The sequence below is a fragment of the Triturus cristatus genome, chromosome 2_2 (genome assembly GCF_964204655.1).
Source record: "Triturus cristatus chromosome 2_2, aTriCri1.1, whole genome shotgun sequence".
Taxonomy (NCBI): Eukaryota; Metazoa; Chordata; class Amphibia; order Caudata; family Salamandridae; genus Triturus; species Triturus cristatus.
Window position 1 is genome coordinate 1,191,486,287 of NC_140582.1, and position 19,058 is coordinate 1,191,505,344.

The 19,058-nt window shown below is 44.6% G+C and overlaps 1 protein-coding gene across 1 annotated transcript in view; it reads left to right on the top strand.

The window, feature by feature from the left end:
• The first annotated feature begins 8,717 nt into the window (after positions 1 to 8,717).
• LOC146863358 (uncharacterized) overlaps positions 8,718 to 19,058 on the top strand; it is a 197,728-nt gene continuing 187,387 nt past the window's right edge. The window contains exon 1 of the mRNA XM_085642796.1: positions 8,718 to 8,856. Coding sequence (XP_085498922.1) covers positions 8,844 to 8,856 — 13 coding nt within the window. The 5' untranslated portion in view covers positions 8,718 to 8,843. The remainder of the gene's footprint in view (positions 8,857 to 19,058) is intronic.

The following is a 19,058-nucleotide window of genomic DNA, read 5'->3' on the forward strand; positions in this document are numbered from 1 at the left end:
TGGGGGCCAAGAAAAAAACAAAGGTTACATGGACGTTATAGTTAGGAAATAGAATTTAAAAAACCTTAGAAATTCACTGAAAAAAACAAAGGTTACAGAGACATTATAGTTAGGCTCAGATTTCATTCATACAAAACCAGTGAAATTCAGCAGTTATAATTACATGAGCCATATAAGTTACGCCCCAGCAATGCACCGCCTATGACCTCGCATATTACATCACTCATTACATGGTAAGTGACATCACTGATAACACCATACACACAACCACTCTTATACCCACTCACACCCCATACAGCCTCTCGTGCACCCACTCACACATCCACACAACCACTCAAATAACCTTTCACAGACGAATACAAGTACCTACACAACCACTCACTTATCCATAGAGCCACTCACACACCCACTCACTCATGCATAGAGCTTATCATACAACCAGTCACTCACCCATACAGCGACTCACACAGCCATACACTCACCCATACAGCTACTAACACATCCAGTTATTCACCTATACAGACACTCACACACCCACTCACCCATTCAGCTTCTCAACTGAGCCACTCACTCACCCATACAATCCCTCACACACTCACACAACCACTTACATACCCATTCACTCATCCAGAAGATGGAGAAGTGTGGCTCAATGGTTAGAGCGGCAGACCCTGTTGCAGAGGTCTGGCCCGGGACCAGGGTTCAATTCCCGCCTCGGCGGGTCTTGGGCTCAATTTCCTCGGACCTGTTAATTCTCGCCTCGGTGCCTATTCTAATCATGGGTCCCACTCTGCAACTCTGGGCAATAGCTTGCTTAATCTCCACAACGGCCCCAACAGTGCTGGGATTCCTGGCTTCACCTTGGGGGTGCCCAGGAGTGGACATTTCACAGGGAAAAGCCAGGAAGGGTTCCACAGCGGTATGAGTACAGCGCCAGGACACCCTAGGGTAACAGTGCGCTATACAAGTACAACACATTTACATTTACATCCATACAACCACTCACACAGCCTCTCACTCACACATACAACCAATCCCACAGGCACTCACTCTTTCATACAGCCATTCACAAAGTAACTCACTTAACCAAACACTCACTCAAAGAGCCACTCACTCAACCATACAGCCACTTACACACCCAGCCACTTACTCATACAACCATTCAGACACCCACTCACCCATACAGTCACTGATACAGCCACTAAGTCACCCGCACAGCTACTCAGGCACCCACTTATACACCCATACAGCCACTCTTACACTTGTTCAGTCACTAAGGCACCCACTCACACATGGATACACACAGTTACAAAGCGACTCACATACACTATGTTAAAAAAGGAATCAGTCATTAGTAGTACACAAAGTATACTAATTGTATCTTTGTGGTACCTTAGTATATACGTTTAACAGACAAAAACCTTTAGAAAACACTCACAATCACTGGATGATGTCATCAGTGATGTCATTTAAGATGTCATGTCATCTGTGGGATCATCAATGATTTCACTGATTATGTCACGAGTGATCTAATAAGTTAGGTCATAAGCAGTGCATTGCGGGGGGTGTAAGTTATAGTTAGCTCAAGTAACTATAACTGCCGAATTTCTATGGTTTTGTATGAGTGAAATCTGAGCCTAAAATTAACCTCCCTGTAACCTTTGGTTTTTCAGTGAATTTCTAGTTTAAGAAAAAACGTATTTCCTAACTGATATGTACCTGTAACCTTTGTTTTTTTCTTTGATTATATATATGTATCTATATATCTATATATCTATATTACCTACTGGCGGTCGCCAGTAGGTAGTTATAGTTAGGACCCTCTTACCATAGGAAATCCGCAACATTCTATTTTGAATAACTTTGGCGCCGGTCGACGAATCCTCGCGATATTTTCAAAATAGGTGGGGCGCTATGCTCCGCTCCTACCCTGAAAGTCTCGGGGGGATTCGTCAAGCGGGGGCTGAGATAAAAGGGGTGTCCCAAAACGCGTTTTTCCCATGCATTTTTCCATAGGACCTTTAGACACAGCTACAGCCCCAACGGCTGAACAGAATTACTTGAAATTTGGCAGAGAGGTAGTCCTCAGGTCAAGGAAGTGCCTTTTGTAGGTTTGGTGTAAATCTGTTCAGTAGATTCTGAGAAAATAGCCTTTAAATCAATATATATATCTGAGCCAGCTTACGGTGCGCTTACCGTACGCGTACGGTGACGTGTGCGAGCGCGATTCTGATTGGCTGTTAGATCTTAGTAAACATTCGAATCGGTCGAAACCAGGAAGCGGCGGCCGCCATTTTCTCTCTCGGACTCTGGGGGGGGATGAAAAACAAAGAGAATAAACATGTAAATGGACAGTTTAGACAGCTCCCAACTACCTAGGCTTGCTAACTAAGTCACCAAAGAACCCCAAAGGCCAAAAATTCAATTTTTTTTTTTATGAAAATTCGGCGATTATGCTTACCGTACGCGTACGGTAAAAATTTAACAAAAAAAAAAGAAAAAATCCAAACTCTCCCCACCCCGTGTGCAAATGGTGACCGAATGGCACCATTTGTGCATGGCATATACAATCAATATAAACTAAATATAAATGTTTATCTTTCACAACGAAGTGCATAATATGTCCTCCACGTGCGCACGGTGCGCGAAGCGCATCGAGCGTACATGGCCCAACCACGGCACTAACTGCGTAAAGTGGGCGCGTGGTGCGCGAAGCGCACCGCGTGCTCACTGTGCGCGCACGGTGCGTGAAGCGCACCATGCGCGCACGGAACGAACTGCGTTAAGTGGGCGCGCACGCCACGAATGGCGTAAAGTAACTTAGCATTTAAAAAACCGTACAAATTCACTGAAAAAACCATAGGTATCACACACGTTATAGTTAGGAATTAGCATTTAAAAAACCTTGCAAATTCAGTGAAAAAACCATAGGTTTCACACAAGTTATAGTTAGCTGTACATTTCACTCGTAAAAAACCAATGAAATTCCACGTTATAGTTAGTGCAGGCAACTATAACTCACGCGACCGCAATCCTCTGCTGATGACATATGTGTCTTTATGAAAAAAAAATATTTGTAATATATGTATAGCTAAAATTTAATGGAAGAAGACATGGGCAAATAAGTGTCTAAATACAGTATTAGCATCAGCAGAGGATTGCGGTCGCGTGAGTTATAGTTGCCTGCACTAACTATAACGTGGAATTTCATTGGTTTTTTACGAGTGAAATGTACAGCTAACTATAACTTGTGTGAAACCTATGGTTTTTTCACTGAATATATATATATATATAGATAGCTAGATAGATATGTGTGTGTAACGCTATTAGCTATTAATAATTTACTCATGTATTTCAGTTTTGATTTACTCTGCTCCCTCTGTCTTGTCTTGGGAACTCAGAGTCACATCTCCCAAACTTACAAGCAACATGGTGCGTTTCTGTAACAAATCATGAATACGGTGTGTAATGCGTTGAGATAACCTGGCGGGGGTGAACAGGTGTGCAGCCCTGCTGATAATTGAGAATTGAGTGATGATGGACAGTGGCTTAATTTGTCTCGTTGAATGTTCATGGCCTTAGAGCTCCCCCTGCTGTTGAAAAGTGGATGTCTGTTTGACTCCCAAACCTCCTTGCTTACAAGTTCTTAGATCACACTATCTCTCCCAACCCCTAACACTATTCCTCTTCAGGTCAAATAACCCACTCATTTGCAATCAGCAGAAATTGCTTGGAAACCTTAAAGTGCCTGTAAATTGTTGGGTCACTGGACGATCTTTCCTCTCCGCATCATTATGAAACAATTTTGGCAAGAGACTTTTGTGAGCAGGAGTCCAAAGGAGAGATACAGGGCGAGAGTTGAGGTGCAGAAGGGAATTCACTAATTAAAAAAAAAATAAAAAATTTTTGTATCTATATTAAAAACATTAAATAAAAATGTATAGTGCCGTTTTGGCCCTTTCCTCCCCCTGCAAATTCGGCTTTTCTGAAAAGTAATGATAGCTGAAACTCATGTGCTAAGAGAAAAGTCATGCAGCATCCTGTCTCAGCAGCTAGATTGCCCATGAAATTAACAAGTGGGGCACAAAAACCATCAGAATTAGCATGCCAGGAGGCTACACTCCTCTAAAGTAGCACGCCATAGAGTCGTTATCCTGGGGCAGCCTGCACTTCTTTTACTGTGTTGGGTCATAAATTACCACGCCGCCAATCTAGCGCCTTCCAGTCGCGGCTCTACAGATTGCCACAACCATTAGTATATGTACCACAGATTAACCCTCCATTGGTTCCTATGCAGCGACTACCTGCCTATGAGTTCCTATGCCACAAACAGCTGTATATTGGTTCCTATGCAGCGAATACCACCTGCCTATGAGTTCCTATGCCACAAAGAGCTGTCTGTTGTTTCCTATGCAGAGAACACCTGCCTATGAGTTCCTATGCATAAAGAGCTGTCTGTTGGTTCCTAGGCAGAGAACACCTGCTTATGAGTTCCTATGCCACAAAGAGTTGTCTGTTGGTTTCAATGCAGAGAACACCTGCCTATGATTTCCTATGCCACAACAGCTATATATTGGTTCCTAAGCTGCGAATACCTGCCTATGAGTTCCTATGCCACAAAGAGTTGTCTGTTGGTTTCAATGCAGAGAACACCTGCCTATGATATCCTATGCCACAACAGCTATATATTGGTTCCTAAGCTGCGAATACCTGCCTATGAGTTCCTATGCCACAAAGAGCTGTCTGTTGGTTCCTATGAAGAGAACACCTGCCTATGAGTTCCTATGCCACAAACAGCTGTCTGTTGGTTCCTATGAAGAGAACATCTGCCTATGAGTTCCTAAGTCACATAGCGCTGTCTGTTGGTTCCTATGAAGAGAACACCTGCCTTTGAGTTCCTATGCCACAAACAGCTGTCTGTTGGTTCCTATGAAGAGAACATCTGCCTATGAGTTCCTAAGTCACATAGCGCTGTCTGTTGGTTCCTATGAAGAGAACACCTGCCTATGAGTTCCTATGCCACAAACAGCTGTCTGTTGGTTCCTATGAAGAGAACATCTGCCTATGAGTTCCTAAGTCACATAGCGCTGTCTGTTGGTTCCTATGAAGAGAACACCTGCCTATGATTTCCTATGCCACAAACAGCTGTATATTGGTTCCTATGAAGAGAACACCTGCCTATGATTTCCTATGCCACAAACAGTTGTATATTGGTTCCTATGCAGCGAATACCACCTGCCTATGAGTCCCTTTGCCACAAAGAGCTGTCTGTTGGTCCCTATGCAGAGAACACCTGCGTATGATGCCCTACGCCACAAACAGCTGTATATTGGTTCCTATGCAGCGGATACCAATCAATCGGTACAGACACCGCAAGTACCTGTCCATATGTTTTTCTGGCAGAATGTACCTCCCCTTGTGCCGTTCTCTTTCTAACGCCAACTCCGCGTCTCCAAACTCCCCAGACCTATGCTCAAACTCATTCTTCGTTTCTTATTACAAGTGACCTGTAGATTCTGATGGGCCAGGTAACAGAAATGATCAGGCGCTTTGTAATTATACATTTTATTTGTTTCTTACCGAGATTTCAGGTGCTTGAAGCAGCAGAAATCTGCTTTCAACTCACCTCTCTTTTACACTGACTTTCCCTCTAGCTGTCACAGTAGCTCACTCTGCCTGTCTGTCTGTCATTCTCTGTTGATCAATGACTCACTCAGTCTCTCTGACGCTACCTCTGCCTCTCAAGCTGGCTCTTTAGTTTCTTCACTCTCTCGCTTCCGCCATTTCTCTGACAAGATCACACCAGGGTCACTGCAATGACGTGATTTTGCAGGTGCAGCGAATTTTCACATAATTATAGATTTGCTCCATTTGCCACATAATCCATCATCTGCTGCATAATCTGCGGGTTTTAACAACAAAAATGTTTCTACCTCCAATGGATTAAAAGTTATTAAAAACTTGGGGGCATATTATCAAGCACGGCGTTAACATTGTCGCCGCTTTAGCGGCAGAAAACTGCTGCTAAAGCGGCGATAATGGACTTGATAATATGCCGCGGAGAATTCCAATAGAAGCCCATGTTGATACCAGAATATGGGCTTCTATTGGAATTCTCAAGGGCATATCATCAAGCCCATTATCGTCGCTTTAGCGGCAGTTTACTGCCGCTAAAGCAAGGATAATTTTAGTGCCATTTCTTGATAATATGCCCCTATGTGACACGTGTTCATGCAATGAAATTCCCTAGCAAAAACTCGTTGTTCTTTAGCTGTATTTTGGTGTTACATTGGTATGAATAAAGTGAACTACATTCCCAGGCAGTGTTACTAGTTTAAACATGGCAAAATATTGAAGTAATACTATTACAAAATGTGTTGATTTCACTGAATATTTTGTCCTTTTTGCCGCATAATTTAGTCAAACCGTGCCGCATAATTTGGTCCTCTTCAGCCACATAGTTTATCACCCCTTTCTCGCTTAGCACCCAGGTAGGACTTCATGTAGCGCCAAGACGGGAAACAGCCTTTACCACAAAGCATTTTCTACACGTTACGTTTACAACGGTACACTTACCTCGTAAACGTCTTCACAACGCGTAATGCTTCAACGACGTCTTTAGCACGCAAGCAACGTCATCACGGAAAAACTTCTTCCTGGTCGGAAAAAAAAGCGTCAGTCCTTCGTTAGTGTCGGCGAAGACCTAAGAAAAAGGAAAAAAAAAAAGAAGAAAGGGGGCTTGGGGGGGGGTCTCCCCCCCAAAAAAGAAAAAGCGGGGTAAAGGCAAGATCGAGGTAAGGGCAATGCGAAGAAAAAACATTTCGTTGTAACGCATGCGTGGTAAAGGCATGCGTTGCAACGGAATGCGTAGTAACGACATATATTCCGCCAAGACACCGTCGGGTAGCTGTTCGCTCTTTAGAAATGTCAACAACATTAACATAATTCCAATGGCCATGGCTTATACCCACACACAATTACTCACACCATCACAAGTTCTCTCTCTCACTTACAGATGATCAGAAATACATGCTGCAGCAGTGAGTGAGGGCATGTATGAATGTGACTTTACAGCAGAGTGCACGGTACAGTCACACAACACACCAGCTAGCACAGACACTGAAACGTGAGAGGCCAGTAGTGCAGGCAATTTGTTGAAAGCTGCTCTGGTGCACTGCAGAATAATTCAGTGGGGCAGAACCTCCCCTGTAGATTGAAATGCCAAATGCTGTGTGCGCTGAGATCGCCATATTAATGAAGGGTCCGATTCTCAAAGTTGTTTGGCCGTGAATGGAATTTAGGTGAATTCGAAACTGATGTGAGGCGAGATATGTCACCTGTGGACATGATCCACCCAGTAAACACTCTCATTTATTCTGGTAAAAACCAGAGAAATATGGCCTGCATGGCAAGGAATCGGTACAGCGCTGTTTTATTCGCTAGAATGCACACTGCAACAACACTGCAGGTTTATTTCTAGGGCTGGTGCTAGGCAAGACCTTTTGATTTTACTAAGATTACATAAATACATATAGCTACAAATAGGGTCTTTTGCCAGCCCTCTTCACTCATTGGTCTGTTGTTCCTTCCCCCCACTACAGCATGGGGCAAAGGGCCAACCCACTTCAGCCATTGGCTAACTTCAGTGGGAGTAAGGCCAGTCTGCGGTGCGCAGCCAATTACAAAGCAGTTAGCCCATCACTAGGTGCACTTTTGGAGACCGGAAACTATTTTTCATTTTAGACAATGTTTTTTTTCCCTTCCTTTAAATTGGCAAGAGCCCGGTAACTCTCCTAAAAATGTAGGGGCATATTTACAAGCTGGCGCTAAAAAATAATCGCCGCTTTTGCGGCCGTTTTCGCCCGAAAAGCGGCGATAATTTTATCGCCTAATTAGCAAGGCCACGCTAACGCGTGAAAGCTTGCTTTAGCGTGGGGATTCCTAACGCCCAGCTTTGCATCTCTAATGAGATGCAAAGTGGGCGTTCCTGACCTAACATGATAGGAGAAATGTCGCTAAGCGACATTTCTCCTATCATCAAGCCCCACGCTATGAAGCATAGCGTCAGGAAAAATAGCGATAACCCCTGTTATCGCTACTTTCCTTACGCCTGCTTCAGGACTGACTTAGCCATAATATCCTATGGAAGGAGGATATCATGGCTAAGTTTGTGAGTCCCTATCAGCAAGCTAACGCCACACTACATGAGATTATCGCTGGGTTTCCAGCGATAATCTCACGTTAGGAAGTTAGCGCTAGGATTTTTATCGCTGAGGAGATAAGCGTTGCTAATAGCACGCTATCTTAGCGATAAAAATCCACGCTAGCCGGCGATAATTATCCTCATGCTAAGAGCGCTGAGCGATAATTATCGCCGGTTGTTGCTGATATACCCCACAGTTTTACAAAAACTATGACAAAGCAAGCATTGGTGAAGTTAAAATGGTGGCAGCTAATGTCACTCCGGTTAGCGCTGCCATGTTTTTTCAATCTGTGTCACATTTTGTTACTATGGCCCTGAATTACTCATTTTCAGACCCATTCAGAGGCGCACTGGATAGAGCTGGGAGTGACACCCAGTGGCGGAAGCCTACAGTCCACAGTGATTTGGCGCATATTAGGATCCAACCACAAGCGTCTGCCCTCGGGCTGTGGGCTGTTTAGCTCATGTTATTGACATTTTAATATATGGATTATTTGCACAGGCTCAGCTAATTCTTCTTAAATACAGTCTCCCCGGTCTAATCAGCACCGTTCCTTCTCGGTGCCTCCTCTCGGTAACTGCCCTGTGCCTGCCTGGAAAGAAAGGTCTGAGAAAGAAGCCCACCAGCTCCACACACAACATGGCAAGACAAGGTAAACTTATACATTCACCGTGTCTTTTCTGCGTTTTGCTTCTTTGTCATGAACCCTTGCAAACTAAAGTTCACTTTGTGTTGTATACTGCTTCATGTTCCACGAAAGCCAACCAAAACATTGCCTATTAAACATCGGGTTCCCTCGTTTTTACTGATCAATTCCCCCTTCCTAAACCTCATAAAACAAGTTTACAAGAATTGTCGAAATCTGACATTTTTACTATTTCTGATCTGCAAGGACATTTTTGCAAAAGTCAGCATTCGAATTTGGAAATCTTTTTAGGAAAAATATTTGTTTTGAAGAGGGAGATATTGTGGGCCATATCAGCAACGGCCAGCGATAATTATCGCTGGCCATGCTTAGCGATAATTTTCTTATCGCTGGCTATCTCTGCTTTTTATCGCCCTGGTAGCGCGTTATCATCAACGCGCTGCTCCAGGGCAATACAAATTCCAGAGATAGCGATGTTATCGCCGTTTTGCAGGGAACATCGCTGGGTTTGGGCGATAACCTTGCTGATACGACCCTGTGGTCGTATCAGCATAATCCACCCCCAATGTTAGGGGTGGCTTAGTGTCAGGATTTTAGCAAACGTTGGGGCATATCAGCAAGGGCCGGCAATAATTATCGCTCAGCGCTCTTAGCGTGAGGATAATTATCGCCAGCCAACTCTGAATCTCCAAAGCGATAAAATTCAGCGCGCAAGCTGCCAATTGTGAGATTATCGCTGGAAATACAACGATAATCCCACAAGGTTTGGCAATAGATTGCTGATAGGGATAGGCATACTTAGCCATGATATCCACTTTACATAGGATATCATGGCTAAGTCAGAAAAATACCAGACGTAAAAAAGCAGCGTTAACCGCGGTTAGCGCTGCATTTTTTTTATCTCTAACAGGGTTAGCGATATCCTTGATAATAGGAGAAATGTCGCTTAGCGACATTTCTCCTATTATTTTACTCTGGAACGCCCCCTTTGCATCTCATTAGAGATGCAAGGGGAAGCGTAGAGTAAAAGGGTGATAACATGCAAATTTGCGTGTTCGCACCCTGTTGCTGTTAGGGCACAAGATTTATCTCTGCTTTTTTGGCTTTTAAAGCCAAAAAAGCAGAGATAAAGCCCTTTTTGATATGCCCCATTAGATTTTGGAGAAAACAGCAGTTTTCTCCAAAAACTAACGTCTGCTAAAATGCAAGGGCATCCTTGCTGATAGCGCAAAGACGCGTTATTGCTCTCTTGACATGTAGTGTATGTCAGGAATGCCCACTTTGCATCTCATTAGAAATACAAAGGTAGGCGTAGTGTAAAAGGGTGCTAACATGCGAATACGCATGTTAGCACCCTCTTGCTGATAGGGCGTTGGTTAAGATAAAGCCCTTGATGATATGCCCCTAAGTGCGCGGGTCACTGACACTCATCAGAGCACAACCAGTGCATGAAATGGAAAACTAGAAGTGCAGGCACTCAGTCGCAGAGTGCCTGCTTGTTTCTGAGAAGTGCCGGTACTCACCAATTACAAATAATACGCTACTCTTGAGAAGAGCAGGTACTCTCTCTCCCTCTCAAAATTAACAAGTGCCGTACTCAGTACCGGGGAGGCCCCGCCCACTTCAAGTACTGACCACAACCCATACGTCCACTCCACATATTCAGGGTCAACCCCGAGCGAGAGTCAGACTCCAGAGGTGTGGTCAAACCAGACGGAGCTATTTCATCAAATGAAAGATCAAAGCACGGCAGAGCAGTTACACACACAAGATATGAAGGCATTACACACAACTGCACAGCATGTGGCCATTTTCAAAGGTTGCAGCATAGAGACATACAGTAGTGATTCAGTGGTGGCTAAACAGCTGGAGATTCAGGACCCACATTCTCCATTTCACATGCACCTCGGGGCTGCCAAGTTTTGCGTTTATATATGTGTGACATTTTCATACTTTTAGTGCTGGGACTTATGGGTGACATTTCAGGACCTCATGTGTGCCACATTATAGCCAGTAGAACAAAGCAGTAGTAATCACAAAAATATCTGAAATGACCCGTTCTGCGGAATGTAAAGTCAAATCCTCGCATTTCTGCAGGTAGCGCTAAAACCGGAGCATAATCCGTCATTGGTATTTCCTTCAGCGCTCCGCCTGCTCAAGTTTTGGAAGCAGATTATTTTTCTGTTTAGAAAACATCTGAAAACGAGGCTCTTCTCTCTGTAGACTGCGCCTGTAGTGCTTCTCTGGTTTCCGTTGGGATTGCTACCTTTTTGGCCAAGCCTTTGGATTTACGGCGCTTTATATATTTGTTTTCATTTCATCAGTCGCGGCTGCTGCCTATTCTACGTGTGCAGCAGTGCGAAAAACAAATAATATATATATATATATATACACACACACACACACACTTACCTTATGCTCCCGCGCCTTGCTGCACTGCAGTTCCTGTGAGCCCAGCTCACCACGTAATCCCAGTACTTCTCTCATTCTATTACTCCCAACATGAGAGAAGCGCTGGGGTTGGGCAGAGCGGGCTGGTTTCATGCTCCAGCAAGGACTGGGAGCCTGTGCTCTTGAGCCCTGCAGATATCTCCAATGAATAGCCTGGAGCTATCCAAATGTGCATGTTGGTTTGGCCAGCCGTGGACTGCTGGCCAAACCGACACGGGCACTTAGTGCCAATATCAGCAACACCCCCACCCACAAATACAGCAATCCCATAATAAAGAACACACAAGACACATTGTTTGTTGGAGAAAACATTGCTGCAGGTTTATTGTGCATAAGAAATATGCCAACATGGTGGATCAACTTACAGGCGATCCAAGGGCAGTCAGCCCCTATGCTGCCCTGCCCACCCGAAGAGACGAATTGCACCGTGGCCCTAACCAATCGGTGCTCCATTTTGGGGGGTTACCCCTTACTACCTTTGGGCTGCCAGTCATCCCATTTACTCACGCCACTTGAGGGGGCGGAGTGTATCCAGGCAAGTCCCCTGTTGCTCAGGTTTACAACCGCCCGCAGGACTAGTGAGGTGCTGTTGTTCCTTCAGGGTCCTGCCGTAAGAACAACCTGGGGCTATTTGGCATTTGCACCCTTGTTGTGCTCCTGAATAGGGTACCCCTATTTACCATTCAGGCTCTGGATCGCCCGGTAAATCCGCCACAGCTCTGGGTTTGGCCCCCCATCACACCCAAGGCCCCCCACCAAGGCAGGCATTCATACTTACACCCAGCTGATTCTAGGGCGTCGCCCAGGTCCAACAAAGACAGGTCCATGCCCGCACTTGACAAATGGACCATATCCTTATTGACACCTCCTGTGGTCTTGGCATGCAAGGATCCGTGTCTCATGAAGCCAAAAAACACCTCTCAATTAACAAGGTATTGATTATGGCCAACATCATATGCTTATCTTTGCCAGCTAGCCTCCTCCTGTCTAGGAGTACCACACCGACCAAAATTCTTACCCAAACGGGGATCCAAAACTACTGCTCATCATAACCCTTGAATGTCTGATTTGATCCAATGAGCACTGCGTGCAATGTGCTTACGTTTAGTGTTTACTCAGCCTTTACCTCTGTGCTTCAAATAACCCAAAAAAGAGGGGTTTGAAATGATAACCGTGTAAAGCACCAGCAGATGAAATTAAAATGACTCCTTCTTACTCCTCCTTATTGGAGTTGCAGCACACACTTCATTAGAACTGCAAACTTATGCAGCCCCTTACTAAAGACCCACTCAATCTGCAGGTTTGTGCCACTGTACCCTGCTGCCAGTGTATAGCCATTGTAATGCGTATGGCATCTGCCTTTCCATGATTCTTGAACATGACAAATGTTCTCAATAAATTGCAGTCTTTAGTGTCTTCCCCGTTGTTCCCCCAACTTTGGGACAGCAGCACACTAGTTAGATGACAGCTTCCACAACCTGCCCAGCTACCAAGGCAGGTACGTTCTTTGTGCACCTGTTGCATTCACTGCACCCTTTTCAGAATCACCACTTACGCAGCCCGCGAGGCTTGATTAGCTGCGGGATCCTGTTATACATCCTCACACTTTACAGGGTGCACATCTTATATGGACCGAAGTAAGACCTATTGAAAACCCTCTCTATTGCCGCTTCCTGCCACTGGACCCATCTGCCCATATGTGGGCACCTGAAAACGCCTATCGCATTGCAGGTCCACTGCCCTACCCTCTAATTCACTATGGAGAGGGGAGTGGGGAGCCCTGCACCCCCAGTATTCTGCTTATTCCATGCCATATTAGATGCGGGCCCCTCACCGTTTGACTGCGAATTGGGTGCTGTGACGCCATGCTGATGCCCTACCCTAGCATCAGTTGTCCAATTACAAACTTCTGCTAGAGTATACTAGAAGCCAGCAAATGGGTGGGACAGGAGAACTGAATGTCCATTTCCCTGCCCTTTCTCGGATAAATGGAGACGATCTTTTCTACCCAGTAGCCTTGTTGTGCTCTACACCAGCGTTTCCCCTATTTTTGGAACCACAGCACCTTGGTTAGAAGACAACTTCCAAAACCCGCCTAGCTGCAGGTGAGTAATTGACGCCTGCAGCTCGGTGCAGAGGGATTCTTAGCCAAGCATACCCAGTCTGTGTTTTCAGCATTTATTCTTAATGGAGGCTCTAGAACGTATGAAGTGTGTCTATATGTCATGGTGAGTCATTCCCAATCGGGATTGGTGCCAACATATAACTCTCCCCCTGTGCTTGCGAGTGTGCCCTGTCCTTTCACAGATCACAGTACTTGCTAACCAGCTGTGACCCTTGTTGTTAACCACCACAAGCCTAGTTCACTTGGTTTATCCCAGATTGGATACCCTCCACCGGAATCAAAGCCGCAATTAGGCTTACCTTCTGGTTACTTTTGTCATTAATGTGCGAACATTTTTACTCAGCCTAGCCAAACAGTCTTGCTTATTATCAATCCCCACAATATCGGGATCTAAGATTCCCAGTTTCAAGTTTTGCGCAGCCCGCCTATTGTGGGTCTGCTGTAACCCTTCTGCCTCCCGGCCAGTAACCAGATTACTTAATACAGCTCCCTTAATGCTCTTGCCTGTTACTAAAAACACCTACCAACAACATGATGCACTGCAGCTTGGAGTAGGGGATATTCACGGCCAAACGTAGCGAAGTCTGTGTTTTCAGTATTGTACTTTCTAGGGGATTCAGTTTGTATAAAGTGTGTCCATGTCATTCCAAGGCAGACCCAATGGTCCGTTCTACCCTAGTAATTATCCCACTTTGACGTGTGCCTTCTCCACTATCAGATGAGTTTAAAATAGCCATGTGTCCCTCCTTTCGTACTGGAATTTATGCCTGTCCCGTTAAATCTGTGGTGTTTAACCTCAAATCTTACCAAGCTGCTAAACTGCTTCCAATGTGAGCGGATGCGGACATTAATGATTGTAGCTTGAAATTTGTACGCCGGAGAGCACAAGACACCGGCAGTGTGCAAAATGAGAATGGCTCTCTCGGCCAGTAAGACCCACAGACCCATCACACCCACAGAGACACCTTTGAGGTATGCCATCCTGCACCGAAATCTGCCTCCCCTGCTCCCAAACTGGGAACGTTCCGCATGGAAGTAACAACCTTTCATGCCTCTGAAACTCACAATGAGATCAGCTGGCTGCAGCTATGACTAAATTGTATTACAATTGTTTGCCCAGGCTTGTTGAAAGCAACTTTATTCCATTATCCAGGGCCTGGAGGAGTTTAAGGTGTGGGGGGGGGGGGGGGGGGGGGCTAATATGAGCTTTGAAGATAGACTTATTGATTTAATCTAATTTTCTGGGACATAAGCTGCAGAAAATGCCCCTTCTGCTAGCTGATTCTAGCCAATTGACGCATACACTTATGTGGCATTGCCTAAAGAAACCTCCAGATTTTTAAAGCATGAAGCCATATTAACTTAGTAACGCTGTTTAATATCGCTTGATGATGCTGTAACTTGATATTAACATAAGGGTCTGCAACCAGTCCTACCACAAATCCTGATCCTGGTTCCCATCAGCAAACCTTCCGTCTCTCTAGGGAGGACCAAATTGACTAGGGTTATCTTGCCCTATACGGCACGACTGACCACTTGGATGTTTGCCCCGTCAAGCGACATTGCAAAATCAATTCGAAGAGGCACCCTTCAATGTGTCCCCTGACACCCGCTGATAGAAAGATTTTTTTGTCCTCTGGAGCTGCTGCTCTAGGGCAAGAAACATGTATGTTTCTTGCACCTCCCTTTGACAAAATGGCACCTTGAAATACATGGAAAATTGAAAATAAACTTCTATCAAACTCTGCAGTCTTTTTTCCTGTACGAGAAAAGGAGCTAACTTCGGCTTTCTTCAATCACTCAATAATTATGTTACTTAAATTAAAATAAAAGGTCTGAGACCAGCCATTCCACATCACCTGGTCACACTCCTAACCTAAACTGAGAGACAGAATTCATAACCCAAAACCCCTAACCCAAACTGAGAGACAAAATTCAGCCCTTCACGCAGGGCCCCTTGGCCACAGTGCCGGTGCTCTGTTTTCCACATTCAAGACCAAGTCAGGCTAGTTGATTTATTAAAGAATTTGCCCTAGGAGAGCGGAAACCAAATGTGCGAGCCTATTCGCGTCCAAGGATCTCAGTATTTAATCATTAAAAGAGACTGACTACAACATTCAAGCTATATCACCGAAACGTTTAACATTTTGAGAAATTAAACAATGCTGCTTTAAAGTATTGCTATGTTATTCCACAAAAGAAAGCAAGACCCATCTATGGTCTACCTCACGATTAGCTTGCAACTCCCTTACGAGTATAGCGAGGGGTGGAGGCTGGATAAAACACCAGATACCACCTTGTTAGATGGCATAATTAGCATGCACCTCTTCAAATGCGCCACCTGCAGGTTTAAAATTCTTTTAACGTGCCACCCTGTGGCCTAATGATTCTGGCCCGAACACTTGCTTTGTCTGTCATTGGGTTAAAACATTCAAGCTGAAATCTATGCTTAGCATAGCGTGCCGCATAGTTCACCCCCTTCTGTCAATGCATCCATATATATGATCCACCCATAACCTTACACCTACAGCAAGCCGGGGCCCTGGACCTTGTCAATGGTAGCAAGTTGAATAAAGTAAATACGTGTCCCATGACCTCACTAAGGGCAACCCCTTGATCCAAACCTCGCACAAACCCCAGCCCACAGAGTTCATTTGCGTGACGAACGGGAGTTAATACTTTGTTTACCCGACATTGGTCTGCTGAGAATGGGTACATCTGTATCATAATAGCTTGCCAGCCTTACACTGCAAAACATTACTCTTGCAACCATAGGCACTGTCTTCACCAAGACTAAACTATACCAGTGTGGCATGTAAATAAACCTGGAGGAAGGCTAGAGAAATGTCTGCCCTTTTGTTAGCCCAGAAACTAGATATCCTAGTATTCGTGAGACATTACAAGTAAACTGAAATGTTATGAACAGTAAGGCGGGACCAACAACGCCGCCATCAGGCCTATCCGCAGCCGCAATTCCTGACTTTGGTATAAAACAAACTATGGTTATAAGCCCGTGGAAGCAGCCAGTGCAGCCCGGGAAGCCCCTCCTAATAACATATCTAAGGCCTCTAATCCCTGTATTGATAATTCTGATCACTCGGAGTACGAGATCCATCAAAAGACTCAAATGTGCACTCCCAAGTATCTGGAATCGGATACCTCGTGGATAAAGGCAAAGGGAAAGTATGTATAAGTGCAATCAATCGCTCTATCAATAACCAATTCAATTAAGTAAAATGTAATCGAAATAAACACAGATCTAAAAACAATAAAAGGAGACGGTTTATGGCTATCGTTGACCTCACAGCGGCCTAGCTATGCCCCTTTATCATAACCTCACAGAGGTCCAACTGTTCATCTGGTGATAAATGATTTCGCCTCATTGTGTAGCGGCAACAGCCATTTGTGAGCACTTAGCCACCGAAGAGTTAATGTAGGATTTCAGCACCCAGTAGTGTTAAACCTTAATGAACTATTCTGAAACCGAATTTCCAACGAATAGTTATGTGCCACCCTCTACTGGAGTCATCTATCCCTAGCCCCTCATTAGGGATGCGTAACCTGTCTGCATTGCTGTGAGACTTTACCTTGCGACTGCATGGCCTGCCCAACAGGCGCATTCCCTTGGGAATTTGCTCCTGAATATCATTGGTTTAAGCATTCTTGAAATCAAACTGCTGGCTTTCCTGTGCCATGCTGATAGATTAACAGTCGAGCAGGATTATCTTAGTGGTACCAAAGGACATTGAATAGTTGCTGAGCTGTTACATAAAGGGGTTAACCATGAATGGCTCTAAATGGTATTAACTATAGCGTCTTGAAGTTGTTTAATAGCCACTAGGCCTCAATCGACAAGGCATTTTAGGATAATAAGAAATGTGCGTTTTTGTTCACAAAATTTCCTGACAACTACAAGGTTTCCATTTTCCCCGGAGAAATTTATGGTTGGACAGCCTGCCTTCAGAGGTGGTCTTGTGGGAATGAAAACCTTATTTTCCTTAACACAAGTAGTTCAAAAATATGTTTTTTTACAGAAATAAAGCAGTCTAGGGAATTCTAAATTACAAAAACACCTACACAATCGAATTCTTTGTTCTGAAAATTCTACAGGCTTGCAATATAGGTTTCAGTGGTAATTGTAGAAACCTTTTAGGGATTTCAGTATTCTGCAAAATTATCCGGAAGAGAGGAAATTGTTCTCTTCAATAGGTGACAGTTTAGTTTGAAATGCTCCTAAAATGCTTAACCAAAATGGGCATTGCAATAAGGCAAACAAGCATTTGCAATGCAATAGGTCTCGCAGTTACGCAAGTTTAAGCTATTGGCATAGTAAATGACAATTCCTTTTATTTAGGTTTTCAAAACGAAAACAAAAATATACGGCATTGTTATTTGCAATAGCTCAAGCTGGCGTAACTGTGAGACCTATTGCATTGCAAATGCTGTTTTTTTATAGGTGTTGTTGCATATTTATATAGTGCGAACTCGACCAGAAGATATTTGAGCGCTTTACATGAGCACCATATTTACATTACACATTCAGGCGCGGGGAGATTAAGTGATTTGCCCAGAATCAGGACGCGACCTGGAGGCTCGAACCCTGGTTTCTAGCACCAAAGTCGGCAGTCTAGCCGACAGACCACATAGTCTCCCTAGGAGCCGCTTAATTTGCCATGTTACACTCCTGTGGTTCCAGACCCTTTTATTCCACTCTGATTGCAGTTCGATGTATCTTACTAGGTCTCCCACCATACTTATTTAGGACAGCTAATCAATGCGGTTTCTCCCTCCAGATGTATTGTAACAGGAGTGCATGGTATACTGTTATTCACTGCCTTTTTATATGAAAAGAGTTACGCTCACAGTAAAAAAAGGCATAGAACAATGCACTTCTCCAAAGACGCCACATCTTCAGTAAGCTCCCTGAAATAACCTTTTTAGATAGATTTGGGAGCACAAGCGGTTACCAGTGTCATCTTTCATACTGCTAAGCAACTGCCATTTTCCAATAGAAACCTCTAGTGCGAATCGGGAATCGCTCCAAAAGCAATAGGGAAGCGGGTAGTTTACTGCAGTTTGGTGCAGAAACCACCACTGCTGTTGCAAAGAATCAGCATGAACGAAAGGGACTGTATACAGGCACGCACACAGGAAAAGCAAACGCTCATGTGAGTCGCATGCTGTATACAAGTTTATAAGTGATCAAGAAAGAGGTGGCGTTCCTGCACACAGTTAGTGCCGCACGCTGATTACTGTGGCCAGTTTAGCTTGTTTCTTTGTACATTACAGTAAAGTACGCTATAAATCGCTGCCCAGGAGCTATGTTTGGAGGGCTGCTAGGATTGTTACTGTGAATGACATGTGCTGCTAGGGCAGGGAGGGGGAGAACATGGAGGCTGCAGCATTGGCAGAGAGACTCGGTCAGAGAGTAGAGGAGAGTATAGAGGCAAGGAGGGGGCAGACAAATGGCAGAGGAAAGGATAAAGATGGGGTGCACAGAAAAAAGAGAGAGAGAGAGAGAGAATGAGAGAGAGAGAGAGAGAGAGAGAGAGAGAAATAGAGAGAGAGAGAGAGAGAGAGAGAGAGAGAGAGAGAGAGAGAGAGAGAGAGAGAGAGAGAGAGAGAGAGAGAG